Genomic DNA, 15,479 nt, shown 5'->3' on the forward strand with positions numbered 1-15,479 from the left:
CTTTAAAGTCACTATTAGTACTTCCGTGGCAGTTTTCGTGCAGAAAGCGTGGTTTATGGCACTCTACTTGAAGGATTTCTGGGACTGCATTAGTGTGACGGTGTTATCGAGCCCGCTTAGACATCTGCCCGCAGAGCAAAGTGATGGCACAGAAGCCTCCGAAGCTGCCTCCTGAGGTCTGGAATAATGTCTTTGGGTATCTGTCAGCGACAGAAAAGTTAAACGTCCGGGCAACCTGCAAGTATTTCAAGACAATTGTCGATCACCGATCTCTGTGGAAAAACTGGACAGTGGTTTTGGATTTTAAAAACGGCTCATACAACAGGAAGTTCTGGGACACTCTTCGTCATAGAAAAGTCTCCAGCGCAGTGATGAAGAGCACCAAAGTGAAACACTGGAAACAGCTCGCTCTGTTCCTTCCTATCCTCACCACGGTGGTAATGGACCAAAGCTCCCAGGAGTGTTTCAGCTGCTTGAAGAACTTCCCAAATATGAGACGTCTGGTTTTAAGAAGCAGTTGCTCTGATCTTTTGTTAGACATTTCCAGATTCCCATTGTTTCTTCCCGAGAAGCTGACTTACTTAAGCATGTGTGGCGTTATGTTCCCTACCACATCAGTGAGTAAATTCATTTCTGTCCTGTCCCAGTTTAAAAACCTCGACTCTCTTATCTGTCATCAGGTGGGCATCGTTGGAGAAACTATGTGGATGTTGCACTCCACACTCGAATGCTTGCCTAAACTGAAGCATCTCTCCTTGTCAGGTGTGCATATATTGTGTACCTATCGTCACAGTGATCCTAAGCCAAGTCCAGGTCCCTCAGGGGATGCTGGTGCACTGGCCTTGGCCAGTTTGGAGCTCATCGACTGCATGGATCCTTCATTGCCGGCGCACGGGTTGCAGTTCCTGCCTGGCCTGAAAAGTCTGTCTGTCTTCTTCAAGCACTCACATCATGACATTCCAGAAATGTGGTCACTGTCTCCTTGTCGCCTCAAAACATGGTTGCATGACCTACCTCAGCTCTCAACCCTGATCATCGTTAAGGGCCCCCCGGTTAATAAGTACATCACCTCCATTCCAGCCACCGTGACCAGTCTCACACTGTGTGTTGCAGGAATCACTTCAAAGGACATGGCTGCCATAGCGGTGCAGCTGCCAAATCTCCTCCACCTCCATATAGACACCTGGCCCTCACACCTGGGAACTCGCACCGCTGAAATCCCACGGCTGTTTCCAAAGCTCAAAAGTCTTAAAATCCGCCATGAACGTGTGCCGGAGCAAGATTTCTTGCAGCTTCGTCACCTGCAACATCTTAGATACTTGGAGATTCTGGACAGCACTCCACAGCTGTCTGTGCTCACTGGCAAGCTTCAAACTCTCACCAAGTTCAGACTTCAGATCAGAATCTTTCCTTACCCGAGAGATGCACTGTCATGTCCTTGTGTTTGTCACATTTATTAACCTGGTGATCTGGTAACTTTTCATTTGTAGAGTGGGAACACGGAGACTTGCTCATAATTGATGTTTACTGAATTTTTTGAGGTAGTTTTATTTCAACTCAGGAATCCAAAATGCCTTGCCATACCTTGGATTATTTAACTTATTAAGGGGAATCAACCTCTTATAAAGGTTTGAATTAATTAAAATGTTTTTAAAGATTTTTTTTTCTTTTAATTATTATTTCAGCAGACATGCACCTATTTTAAGGTTGTAAGCTGAAAGGGTAGAACCAGCATAAATGTTTCCTACCAACTCTAATGATCCCTTTGATAATGTGAAATAAAAATTGTTAGACATACGCACTGTGTGCTTGTACAATGTTGACTAAAATTTCTTCTGCATCACTCTATTTACAGTCCAACTCTAATACAGTCCTGAGATTCTGAACAATGTACTTCACTATGCAAAATTTTAAACCCACCCTCATCTTTCTTTTTTTTTACAAGTTACAAGGAAAATGACAATTCATTGAAACATGAAAATTCAGTTTACAAGGGTTTGTACTTTTAACAGTTAAAAAAAAACAACATAATGGGACACTATCCAAGCATGCTTTTATTGCATTAACACCGTTTTGGATCACTGTTATACTGAAAATTGTTGTTGCTAATCAGACACTTTCCAGATGGTACTGCATGGATCAAAACCTAGCTGTACTTTTCTGCATTCATAATTCATCAGCTTTGAAAAGAGTCCCAACACCAAATGCAGCCCCAAATCATCGAGCCTCCACCATGTTTTACAGAAGGCTGTAGACACTCACTGTTGTACTTCTTTCCTTACCTCTGTTCATACTGATTATTTGAACCAAAAATGTAACATTTGGATTTATCACTCCATCAGATCAATACTGATTTAATTGCCATTTCCCTTCTTTAAGAATGGCTTCTTGACAGTCACCCTTCCACTGACACAATTTCTGATGAGACCAGCAAGAGGGTTCCTACAGATACATTAGTTTATCTATTGAGCCAGGACCATGAATGATTCATAGCTTGGTGTTAAGTGGCTTGGCAAACAACAAAAAAAAGGAAATCATTCCTCTGAAAATGGTCAAAGGCAAGGAGTAGACTGAGAATGAGTGGAAGAAAAAAGCCAATGGCCAAAGTCAAACTGAAAGACCTTCAGAAATCTTGGAGAACTACTACTTTAGACAAGACTTAAAAAAAAACAAAAAACCACACACCAGTCTGACTCCTTGAAAGCAAAATATAAAATTGAGAGTGACTCAATACTTTTGCACAGTACTGTGCACACAATGTAAAAATGACAAAACAAGGCCAGAAATAAATATTTAACATTTTATTTGCAGAAGAATCGGGACCCACATAGGCTTACGCCCCACCCACAAAGAGAAAAGATCACATGAAGGTCTCCATTTAAAAAGCAAAGTCGATTTAACTGCATTAACAGTAAAAAGCTTAAATTTCTCTCATGAATTCATTGAAAGAAGCAAAAACTATAAGGCAATACCTGTAAGAAGACAAATATACACGAGCAGAATTCATTTTCTTTTTATGAGGCATTCTCATTTTAACTGAAGACTCAACCCCGTAATCGAACGTCGACGTTGCCCCTGCTACATCCAGTACTCTCAATCTGCTACAGGTGAACACCACAGTGTCCGCTGAATGACTCGGTACAGCAGGCTTCACCTCGGTTTGTCTGTTACAGTGTATAGTTTGGGGTTAAGATGCACCACAGCAGATGAAGCCCTCCCAGAGTTCAGTCCAAAAGGAGTCGAATCACAGGAAAAGGCTGAGAACTCCACAGTGTATAAGACCTTATTGCATTGACACATTTGGCACAAGAGATATTTTCTCAAAGTAAAAACAATCTGGATATGGATACTGTGTATTAATAGTTTTAAATTTATAGAGATTAATGTCAAAAAGAAAAGAAAAAAAAAAAACAATCTTTATGTGGCAAAAAAAGCTACAATTCAAAAAAAAAAAAAAAAAAAAAAAAAGCTGCTAAAAGTCATTAAGTGAATTATGCTAAAGGCTTGGCCCTGGCTTGGTTTTATGTTGGGATTTCTGTCCAGCTAACGCTCACATCAAACTTCCATCTGTGAGCTTTGCAGCAATATCACTCTGACAGCAGGATCACAATTCATATAAGAAAAAAAAAAAATACTGAAGAAAATCCTGACACACTGGAATCCAAGCTGGTATACGCGTGCGTGTGTGTGAAGGAATGAGACCACGGTAAACTACTGTCAGGCTACATGTCAACAGAGCCAGCTCTTTGCATATCAGGCCGAGCCTCTGCAGCTCAAAAATATATAAATTTCCATCAAAACTGTGACAAAACTCAGTTGTGTCACAGACTCGAGCGTTTCACACGTATACAAATTTAGATTCTGATTGTAACAGCAACTGGCAGCTGGTGCTGATCAAACTCCACATATAAGAAGTCAGCATGCAATTGAAATAAAAAGGACAAACACATCTTAAATCTTTACCCCGGCCTTATTAATACAATTTAAAACAGTGATAAATGTACGTTAGTAGCAACAGCAAAATGTGGAAAATGTGTAAATGAGACATTGTTTATGTTGATTAAAGTTTGCTTTCATTTATCGTGTGGTAACTGGAGGTAAACAGCAGTGAAATCAGCTTTGTTTTGGCATTTTTTTCTCATAAATTAAATTTTTTTTATAAAATTTCTCACAATGTCAGCCAAACTATTTATACCGTCCTCACTGACCCATGTTTATTTTTGTAGTAATTCAATTTCATCTGAACGTTGTTTACGTAAAGAACACGCACACACACACACACACCGAGGTTGCACCAGTTCCGAAAACAGATCCAATATGATTATATTCTAATGTATATAATTGGAATATAATATATAAGTGAAATCAAATGAAATGTTTAATTTCACTTTTATTGGGAAATAATCACGCTAGAAATGTGAGCAGAAATGTGAGTAACCTATGTTTAAACTGTGAAAACACCTGGGTTCATTTCTATAGAAAAACTGTAGTAAAAACAAGAACTCATGTCAGGAGGAACAACTTAGAAAATGCACCTGAAGACAGTCTCATCAAGAGCTGCTGTTGGCATGTGCTGAGACTGGACGAATATTTTAAACAAGGAGAAATGGTTCAGTGTGTGTCTCAGTGTACGTATGCGCTCCATATACATATTTATGTACATATGGGGAGTTTTCATAGTTATTTTAAATGGCACCTCAATAGTTTCCAAATCTAGAAAAATACATATTTTTTAAACACTCATTAGCCAAGCACTGTGTATTCAACTCTCCACATACATTAAAACTGCGCAACTCAACTCTCCGTGGTCCATGCAATCAAGCAACTGTTACATATCTGCATTAAACTAGCCAACATAGACTCGCTGCCACATGATGTTGTCCCGCAGCGGGGGCAGAAAATCATTTGCAAATCAGGGCTCTTATCTTGATTCTCATATGCTTACTTATGTACGCGCGCGCACACACACACACACACACACACACACACACACACACACACACACACACACACACACACACACACACACACACACACACACACACACACACACACACACACACACACACACACACACACACACACACACACACACACACACACACACACACACAAACAAAAGGGGAAATTAAAAAAAACAAAAAACAATTTCCCTTATCCTGTCAAGCACAGGAGCAAAATAAAAATCTCTTTGGGCTCTGTTAAAAATCTCTTTAGTAAAAGTGTAAAAGGCCAAACCTAAGAGGTTGGGCAACCCGGAAAGTCCCTCCAGTATCAGGAGTTAAGAGTCAGGAAACATTTCTCACCTTAACGCCTTCTGTCTGAAAAACCACTGACTCATAGATGCACATAGACATACAAGTGCACATACATCCACATGTGCATTTAGACATTAAACGTGTAGACGCATGTACACACACATTGGCACACAGGCACAGAGTCTAACTGAAGAGCTTAACAAAGCAGGCGTGGCAGTAGGGCTTGTCATTTTGCTCTTTGAAGGTGCCCTTATTAAGCTGCTTGAGGCAGAAGGCGCACACAAAGTGCTCGGGGTGGAACTTCTTGCCCATGGCTGTGATGCAGCGGCCGGTGATGGGCTTCTGGCAGCCAGAGCACAGCGAGCCACGCCGCTCGTGGTAGTGAGCCTCGCAGTATGGCTGGCCGTCGTGGTCAAAGAAGCTGCCATTTATAAATGGCGTGAAGCACTCCTGGAAGACACAGCAGATGTTTTTAATGACAAAAGTGCTCTGTGGAGCAGCTTCTCTTGATTCTAACACACTGCAGATACACCCGGTGACTCACCCTGCAGACAAAGCATTCAGGGTGCCAGAGCGAGTTAAGAGCAGAAATGTAGTTCTCAAGGATGGCACGGGCACATCCACCACATTTAGGGGCAAACATATCAAAGTAATCCTTTCTGCAGTACGCCTTTCCATCCTTCTCATGGAAACCTAGAAGAGAAGCAAAGAGTCACCGATTCACAATGCACTCTTCTTTTTATAATAATAATGAAAGCATTCTAGTTCAACACGTGCCAAAGACTGTGTGCTGGTACCTTCTGGTCCAAAAAAGGCTCCACACTGAGCGCAGAAGAAGTGGTCTGGATGCCAAGTCTTGTCCAAAGCAGTCACTACTTTCTGTCAACAAAAAGACAAAGTAAATGGTTAGACATTCACAACCTCTTTAAGGAAGGGGTGTCAAACATAAGGCCCAAGGGCCAGAATCAGCCCAGTGAAGACATGTATGCGGCTCACTGTGCGGCTTTAGAAAATGTGAAGGAGTGCATAGATTTTATCCTTTACCTGTATTTTCATAGGTTTTACAGATCATCCTGTTGATAAAGATTGCTCATATCCATTGGCATTCATACTCCAAAGTAATTATTAAACAGACAAAAAAATTAAATGATAGGAAAGTTGCTGTCTAAGGTAAATTAGCAAAAACTTTATAAACTTTATATTTTATAATTACAGGACAATCTGGGAAATTAACTAACTTTTTCTATAATTTGCACATTTTTCATTGGTTTCACTGGTCTGACCCATTTAAGGTCAAAGTGGGCTATATGTGGTCTACAATGTAAAATGAGTTTGACATCCCTGCTTTAAGCCAATATAAACACACAAAGAACCAGCCGATTCTCATGGAAGTTCACATTAAGCATAATGCAAATGGACATCAGTGACTGAGGTGCAAGAGGACCGGCAAGTTCAGAGAGATGAATATGGTGACATTTAGCTCATGCTTCTCAGGCCTTTCAAGCACTTTCCAACAGCTTCAGGTGGAGGGACACCCACAGTGTTCATGTAACAAAAAATCTAAACATGTTCATAACTGCATAGTTTCAGCTGAGCGACAGCTACTTGCTGTAAATCACTGTTACAAACTTCTAGGAAGTGATTCTCTGCTTTGCCACCAGGAGGTGCAATGAGGCAATCTTAAGAAATGCAATTTATCATCTCTACAAGCAGATGCAAAGATAATTAAGGATATTACAGCAGGACACAGAACTATGTATGCAACTGATCATCACCAAAGTGAATTAAAATTAATAAAAGAGCAACTCATGATCAAATAAAACAGCTAAAAATAAAGATGCATAACAGAGGATAACATCTCTCTCTCCCTGTGCCCATCTCTCTCTCTGATATATGTTTTTTTTTTCCACAGCACTATCTACGTGTTCATGTCATAGATAAAAATTCTACCCCTTCACGTATAATGAAACCAAAAAGGAAGACTTTAAGTTCAACCACTCTTAAAACAGAGAAGGAAGCAAGCAAGGCTGGATGAATTGCAGACATCAAACACTATATAAGTATCAGTCAGGAAGCCTTAGAAGTGACTTATACTGGTTCACTGCTCACTGTCTGCTTCCCTTGCAGTACCCTGAGCATGATGCGTGTGCAAGTGTGAATAATGGGTGGGGAAAAAAAGGCCTTAATGGGAGTGTGTCACCGTGAACATAACAGAAACTAAAAAAGCGAGTTCGCCTGTGTGCATCAGCGTTGTGGACGTTATTTGAGATCTCCAATCCGATACTTATAACAAAATACTAACATCGCTTGCCTAATTAGGCATCTTTAAAATGCATATTTTATTATTCAGTTTTTTAACTATTAAAAAAATATATATATCACACAACGCATTGCAGTTTAACAAGGAAGCAGCCCAACAATTTGGAAAGCTTTACAGACCTGCATCTCCTATCGCCTCAGTCACTGCACAACACCCAGCCAGCAACACAACAAAAATCTAATTTCACTTTAAATTCTCTTTCTACTGTTTTAGCAAAAGCCACTACCTACCGTGCACCTCAGTTAGATCCCAACCAGTGAACACAAAACACTAAACCACTAACCAAGCCTATATCAAACTCAGTCAACAGCAGCTTTATGAATGGATATGAAGGAGGATGAATAGCATCTGTAATCTTAACTTGTAATGTGTTCATATGTTACAGAATAATGCATTACTTCCTACATGCACAAGGAAACTAGAAGTCACTTTGCTTCTAGGACCTTGTGCATGCATGCTATATTTATATGCCTGACTATCAGCGTAAGTGATTGAGAAAGAAAAGCACTTTCCAACACATTGTTTCCAGTAAGATCCTCATCCATTAAGTTATGAATAAATAAATATTATCTGCCCAGTCTCTGTGTACAACCATGTATGTGTATATGTGTGTTTGTGCTGAAGTTTGCATTACTAACATCCAGTATGGGTCCATTGCAGTAGTGGCATCGCGGTGAAAACAGGTTGTGGTAATCTTTCTCGCAGTAAGGGTGCCCATCGCGCTCAAAGAAGTTCCTAGAGCCGATCTCGTCCTGACAGTGGGTGCACACGAAGTGCTCGGGGTGCCACGTTCTGCCCATGGCAGTCACCACCTGGTGTGGGGAGACACGGTGCATGAAAAATTAATGAGCTGCAAGGAGAAAAGACCTGGCTCAGCAGCGAAAATCTCTGCAGCAGAGCATGAGAGCAGCAAAGGGAATCCTGCAAACAGCAGCAGATGTTTGCAACTCAAAGTTTAAAAGAAACAACAACCATATTTACAATCATCTTGTTTCACATAAGTAAAAACATCTTTATAATCCTGTAAAAACATTAAGCCTCTGTAAATTCAAAGTATCGCAAAATATCATTTTTCTGGAAGAGCTGCTGCTGAAATTCACTAACTTATCTGGATATCATGTACTTATATTGAGCTTAAAGCTACACTTTGGTAAAATGAAACACACATTGTATTTATTACCCCACTTATTGGCTGTAAACTAAATGAAAGGTGAGCTATTCATAGACTAAGCAGCTTTGAGGTTAAGCAACAGCCAGAAGGCAAGTGAAACATGAGCCAACACTGCACTCATTGTGCAAATAAATCTAAAGTGTAATCTTCTCTTCACCATAACATCAACAGAAAACTGCATTAATGTGTGCAAAGTCCCACTGGGTATTCGTGCATAAAAATAACAGCCTGCGAGCAAACGTGTCTAAAAATAGGCAAGTTAAAAGTTTAGTATGTGAGCCACATTCAACATACATGTATGTTTACATGTTTCTGTGCTGTTACCTGCCCAGCAATCGGTTTCTTACAAGCACCGCAGACCCCTTTAGCCACTGTCTGGACGCCAAGTTTGTTGAGGTCAGACTGCAAGCTTCCCAGCATGTTGTCCAGCTTGTTGGCTGGTTTGGGGGCAGGAGAGGGAGAAGTCATTCCCGGTGAATGGATCTGACAGAGATGGAAAAGCAAAGTGTTTAATTACACCATTCAGATGCTTCAATAAACAACCTCAGTATAATATGAGTTAGTGAGAGTGAATTGCACCACTGCTACATTTTGTGTTTTCATTTTTCTTGCACACTTACTTGACTTCATGTAGCCGTCTTTGTAACTGGGATTTAAATTGCACTCAGAGGAACAATTTTAAACTCGCAGTGGTGCTTTACGGAAGTCGATCTAGTATAAACATAAAATTTTCTGAGAGTTTATTAATTTAAAAAGCTTCCTTTGGCTGCCCTCTTATTCACAAGGGCTCACCACAGCAGATGGCTCAGCATATTTGATTTGGCAGATTTTCACACTGGATGCCCTTCCTGATGCAGCCCAAAAGGGATTTGTGTCTCCTCCTGGCTTTGAACCAGGGACCCTTGAGGTGTGAGACTTACATGTAAACTACAAAGAAACCTATAAACTTCAAGGAATGAAAACTCAACGCTAAAGTGCAGAAACTATAAGTTTATAGTTTTTTAAAGGATTATTAGAGGTGTAGTTGCTTTGACCACAAGTGGATGCAGACAGTGGAAGCTACAATGGCTACCTGTGTGCTATAAGTCACCTCAGCGTCGCTACTGTCTTTGTAGTTGATGGCCTATGAAGTCTGAGCTCCAATATTTTCACCTAGATCAGCCCTAATCTATATTAACAGGCCTTAAATATTAACATGTATGTGTAAATGTGTCTGGTGACTGTAATGCAAGCAAACACAGACCTTCTCAGGTGGTGTTGTCATTGGAGCTTCATGACTCCTACATTCCACTGAAGGAGAAAATAGCATGCCCCCCCCCCCCCCCCCCCCCCCCACACACACACACACCACACCCACACGACCTCCATACATTTGATAAAATTAAAAACAGCCTTTTCCTGGGTATTTCACCATGGTTGTGCTATTCTGCTAAAGCAGGTTCTAACAAAGTTGCTTAAAGGCACTATATTTTCTAAAAGCATGACTGTATAAGAAATTCAGCTTCAACAGGTTGGTGTCTGACATAATGGGACATTTTGACTTAAGTCTTGTGAGACATGCTATAATTGTGATGGTAACTGTGCTGTCATGCGGCAGATTAGGTTTCAGTGGCACTGCAATCCTTCCATTCCTATGCATGGCAGGACTCTTAGTGTAACGGGAATATCAGGGAGTTACACTCTGCTTTCCTCTAAGCTCTTAAATTCTCCTCTCCACTCTAACACACTGTTCTTGGCGCCACTGGTTGTCAGAATTAGAATGTGGGCTCAGTCCTTCTAGCCTGAATGTCAGCACCCCTGTGACTGGACTGCAGACAAAGCCTTCATGAGGTTACCTGTTTGACACCAAGGGCCAAAAACAGAACGAGTGTCTGGACAAATTCCTTAACGGCCATACATATTAGAGATGGCACGATACCACTTTTTTATGTCCGATACCGATATCATAAATTTGGATATCTGCCGATACCGATATGAATCCGATATAGTGTGTTTTTTAATCAATAAAACATTTTTTTAATATCTTGCTGCATTTCGTATAAGTTTATACTCAAGTTTAAATAAACAACAACACTAAAGCTATTCTGTTACACCTGTATGTAAAAAATACACTGCGCCCAAAATATTTCATAGTTCAGCAACACTGATCAATCTAATAAACTTAAACCTGCTCCATCCTCCCTATTCTGGTATTTTAAAGAATACTTAGCAGAAATATTAAGTAACCTAACTAATAGGGTTGCAAACTCCCAGCAAAAAAAAAAAAAAAAAAAAATAGGGAACCACCCCCCACCCACCACCTCATGATGCTTAATCGATGCAATGAAATTTAATTTGGTGCAGGGGAAAAATGCACAGAAATAAATTATTTTTCAAGAATAATTAAATAGATTCAACATCTTTCTTCAACAAAATTGCAGACTGCACAGATGGTATCTTCCCAAAGGAAAAAGTACTATAGCTTACTAGGGTATATTAGACTTAACAGTTACTATATACAGTAATGGACATTTTACATCAGATTAAAACTTTGGGTGTAAGAGTCAGATAATTATTTATTAAAAGCTCGACATTTTAAATGAGAATAAGAAAGAAAAGTATGTCTTTGTGCCCCCTTTTCCCTGTTCATGCCCTGTCGGCCCCCCTGGCTAAACTTTGCTAGATCCGCCCCTGCACAGTTACAGCCGTCAGCTACGTAGAAAAGGATCCTGGTGTAGAAAGTAATATTAAATAAATTCTAACAACAGCTTATCAAGCTTAATAGTGCTGCTGTTGTTCAGCCGCTGCTTTCCTCTTTCTGGTGAGAAGTGGGCCAAAAACAAAGAAGAGAGACGGACTCACGACAGAAAAGCCGATCAGCTGATCATTAAGCAGTTTCACGATTGAATTAGCAGCAGGAAAGGGAGGGAGAGAGAGGCAGTCGCTCCATATATTGGTTGTTAGGCTTAACGTGGGAATGCTTTACAAACATTCAGAGATGAACTTACACACTTGCTTTACTTCTCTCTGGGAAAACTGATGAAATGCTGGTTTGGTAGCAACTCTACAAATACACACAGCCGCTCTATAACGTGATGCATACTGCTGCAACTGCTACGGTTATGAGCCGAGTTACGCCATGTCGCAAGTTTTGTGAGGTGCTTTTTTGATATTTAATGGATCGGATTACATTTTTTATTTCTCGCCGATATCCGATCCAGTAATTTGGGTCAGTATCGGACCGATACCGATACGTAATATCGGATCGGTCCATCTCTAATACATATCCAAGTAGCCAACAAACAAGCTCAAGTAAAACAATTCAAAGTGTGACAGAAAGTGGAAAGAATGAAGTTAGAGGAGGAAGATGGAAGAAAGGTGATCCGTGCCTGAATCGGTGGAAAGATGGGGTCGTACTCTGTCTGACAACCCACTGATACAAAGAGCTTGGCAGGCGGGGGTGGCGTGACCGGCTTGGGTGGAGGGCTAGGTGATGGAGGAGGTTGGACAGGGGGAGGTGTGGGCTCCCTGGGAGGAGGAGGAGGTGGGGGAGGAGGAGGAGGAAGAGGAGGAGGACTAGGTTCCTTGGGAGGTGGAGGGGTAGGTTCTCGAGGAGGAGGTGGGGTTGGAGGGGGAGGAGGTAGTGGCAGAGGAGTCTGCTTGATGGGGGGTGGCTTTTTCAGAACTGGGGGAGACAGTGGAGGGGGAAGGACTTTTCTCTGTGGGGTGGGTGATTCAGGAGGGATGATGATCTGGGAGGAAGAAGGAAACAGAAAGCAGCGAGGAAAGGAGAGGAAACATCAGACAAAAAAGGAAAAACTATATTGGCCCGAAAAGTGAAACTGTTTAAACTGTTTGCCAATAAGTAAAATTTTATGGTTAAGTTTGAAAAATGAAAAATATCTAATATCTGCCAGTTAATCCTGTGATCAAAAGCCAAAGAGGCATAAACTACACCATCAGTGAGGCTTTTCATCTCCACCTTCATCCTGCTACCTTATCCACAGATGGCTGAATCCCTTCCTCTCGTGTCCGCTGTGGGTTGGATGTAACAATGACTCCCTCTGTCAACCAGTCATCGGGCTGTTGTTTACGCCTGCGCTCCAACCGCCCGATCCCCAGTTTTCCCTGCAGCTCTTCAATAAGTCGATCTTGCGAGTTGCTTTTCTTTATAATGATTGGTCCCATTTTACGTCTCAACATTCCCTCCCTGTACATTGGGTGCACGTTGGACGTCTCTTTGGTGCGGCGGATAACTGACTTGAGCTGGAGAGCAGACAACAAGTTGGTGTGGGAAGCTGGAATTGTGCCATACGCCGGGAAAAAAAAAATCAATCACAAGCAGGATGGGCTCAGAAGTGGATTTCTCACTCAAATGCAAAAACCCACACGCAGCGGCTGGGGTCAAAATGCTATGCAGTTTTTCTGTCAGGCATATTTAATTGATTTTGTTTGCAGAAGCCGAGCATCAGCCTCCTGCACAGGCTCATTCTTTAATATCACCATAAAACCTGCCGGAAATCCATAGCAAGGCATGCTCGATGGAAAACACCCGTCTATAACAAAATGCCTTCATAAAACTCTGCACATGCCAAAGCAGGGCCAAAGATTAAACCAACAGAGCTCTAGTGTGCATTTTAAATTCATCTGCAAATGCAAAAAAGGGAAGGGAAAAAATATCCCTTTTACTGTGGAGTCTGGGTCTTTTCATATTGGCTGTGTCAGTGATTAAAAGCTTGAACATGACATGTCAGGTGCTATGACTAACACAGCAATGTCAATGAAGCAAGTGGGGGCGTGCAGAGACATCTTTTCAGCAAAGCTTTCAACATCAGCCACAACTGATCTCCACACAGCAACTTCTCCCTCAAGCCATTCTGAAATTGCTATATGACACCACATGCATCACAGCACAGAGACTGAGGAATTTTTCCTCATCTTGACATGTTTGTACTATTGCACAGCTCCTCGAGTACTTGTAGAGCTGCTTGCCCAAAATAAGCTTTTCAGCATTTTGCTTGAACAACCAATTAATACAACCCTGCTGCCATTACTTCCAGATATAATTTATATCTTAGCCACATGCCAATTAAACGGGAGCCACAAAGTATTAAATCCTCTATAGCTTCGTGCCAGCAGCTTATTTTGGAAGAGTCAAGCTGAGCCTCCTACTTGACCAGAAGCAGATAGACGGTCAACAGCAGAGGGCTGCTGTATGGGCAAGTCCAGCGTTGCATCTGGAGTCCCAGGGCAGGTGGAGGGGGTAAAGCACTCATCCATCCAGCTGGACTCAGTCATGGGTGTCAGGGTTCCCTCTAGGCTGAGATCGGGATAAAATCCATCTTCCTCCTCCCAAGATCTGTCTTCTTCCCCGGGCACAAAAGCAGTCGGTGGCTGGTTCTCACCCGGTCGAGTGGAGTCGGTTGATAAGAGTTTCTCTAAAGTATCATCCAAAAAAGGCTCCCGGCATGGCCACGTTAAACCCAGCACTTCGCCTCCCTGGCTTTCTGTAAGAGGTGCATACAAGCTACTTGATGGCACAGTGGCAACCGAAACTGGAGACCCTCTGGGACTGCTGCTGCTTGGAAATGTGTATGTTTTTCCCCTAACTGGAGCAGGACTCTTAGGACAAGTATCTTTTGGGACTGTTTCGGGACTAGAGCTTTTAGATACAGCTGGAGAACTAGAGATATTAGGAATTGTTACAGGACTTGAAATCTTTGGACTTGAAAGTCTCGGAAGTGTTAATGGACTAGCTGACTTGGGCACTGTTTCCATGGTGGTTGGCACGGTAACTGGGCTATCCCTCTGTATTGCTGTTTGTGGACTTTGACTTACAGGAGCAGGACTGCGACTTTTAAGGACCGGGCTTTTACATTCAACATCAGGAGGACTGGGACTCTTGCCTTTAACAGTGGGACTCTGGCTTTTAGAGACTGTAACAGGACTTTTAGAAACAACCACGGGTTTGGAGCTCGTGGCAGCAGGACCTGGACTAGCATACTCTTTAGTTATTATATGAGTGGGGGTGTCAACTTCAGTTTCACTGGAGGTTTTTACAGTACTGGAAATACTAAAGCTCTCAATATGTGAGATCTCAGAAGTGACAGTGCCATCATTAGTCTTCTGTTGGATCTCAGAGTACTGAAGGCTCTTAGATGATGCTATTACTACAGCAGAAAGAGGTGAAGATGCAAGAGCTGAACCACCATCTTCATCTATGTAGAGTTCCAGCGGGAGTGGTGTACAGGACAGAGCAGTGTAACTATTGGGTAGAGGAGTATCAGGGGAACCAATCCGAGGCGTTATAGGTGGGTTAGTTATTGGGTGGATAACTGGTGAACCAGCAACTAATAATGGGTCAACTGCATCTTGATTGACAGACACCTGAGAGCCAGACTAAATCAAGTGCAATTATGTGAAGGGCGCAATGTACATACAAACACAAGACATACACAGTGGTAGAGAAAAGAGAAAGAGACCAGGAAAATAAAGAATGGGATGAGAGTGAAAGAGAAAGGACAGTAAAGAGCATCACACAAAGCAAAACCTGGAAAGTTACTGTAATACAAAAAAATTTGTTGTTTCAACACGAATGAATGATGTCATCACAAATACTGACAACCTTGGTCACTGCAATGTTGCAGAAATGCTGCTCATAAAAATAAGACCTAAAAACAGGCAAATGCCAAAAAAACAACAACTTTCTATAATTAAGAGATGCAAAAACATCCAGTACAGCTAAATTCTA

The 15,479-nt window shown here is 41.6% G+C and overlaps 2 protein-coding genes across 3 annotated transcripts in view; one reads left to right on the forward strand and one right to left on the reverse strand.

The window, feature by feature from the left end:
- The first annotated feature begins 1 nt into the window (after position 1).
- On the forward strand, positions 2-4,150 carry LOC146518874 (uncharacterized). Its single transcript, XM_085159856.1, has one exon. The coding sequence runs from the start codon at positions 144-146 to the stop codon at positions 1,458-1,460; it is 1,317 nt and encodes a 438-aa protein (XP_085015982.1). The 5' UTR covers positions 2-143; the 3' UTR covers positions 1,461-4,150.
- Positions 4,151-5,097: 947 nt separating this feature from the next.
- The window catches only part of LOC146518875 (paxillin-like), a 29,663-nt gene continuing 19,281 nt past the window's right edge, over positions 5,098-15,479 (reverse strand). Inside the window, exons 7-14 of one of the 2 annotated variants that reach the window (XM_085159855.1) lie at positions 13,901-15,127; positions 12,725-12,994; positions 12,118-12,480; positions 9,074-9,232; positions 8,217-8,390; positions 6,056-6,137; positions 5,803-5,951; positions 5,098-5,708 (exon numbers count right to left, since the gene is read on the reverse strand). In XM_085159855.1, coding sequence (XP_085015981.1) covers positions 5,442-5,708; positions 5,803-5,951; positions 6,056-6,137; positions 8,217-8,390; positions 9,074-9,232; positions 12,118-12,480; positions 12,725-12,994; positions 13,901-15,127 — 2,691 coding nt within the window. In that variant the 3' untranslated portion in view covers positions 5,098-5,441. The remainder of the gene's footprint in view (positions 5,709-5,802; positions 5,952-6,055; positions 6,138-8,216; positions 8,391-9,073; positions 9,233-12,117; positions 12,481-12,724; positions 12,995-13,900; positions 15,128-15,479) is intronic. The other variant, XM_085159853.1, reaches the window with a different exon arrangement.

This window comes from Neolamprologus multifasciatus, chromosome 5, assembly GCF_963576455.1.
Source record: "Neolamprologus multifasciatus chromosome 5, fNeoMul1.2, whole genome shotgun sequence".
Taxonomy (NCBI): domain Eukaryota; kingdom Metazoa; phylum Chordata; class Actinopteri; order Cichliformes; family Cichlidae; genus Neolamprologus; species Neolamprologus multifasciatus.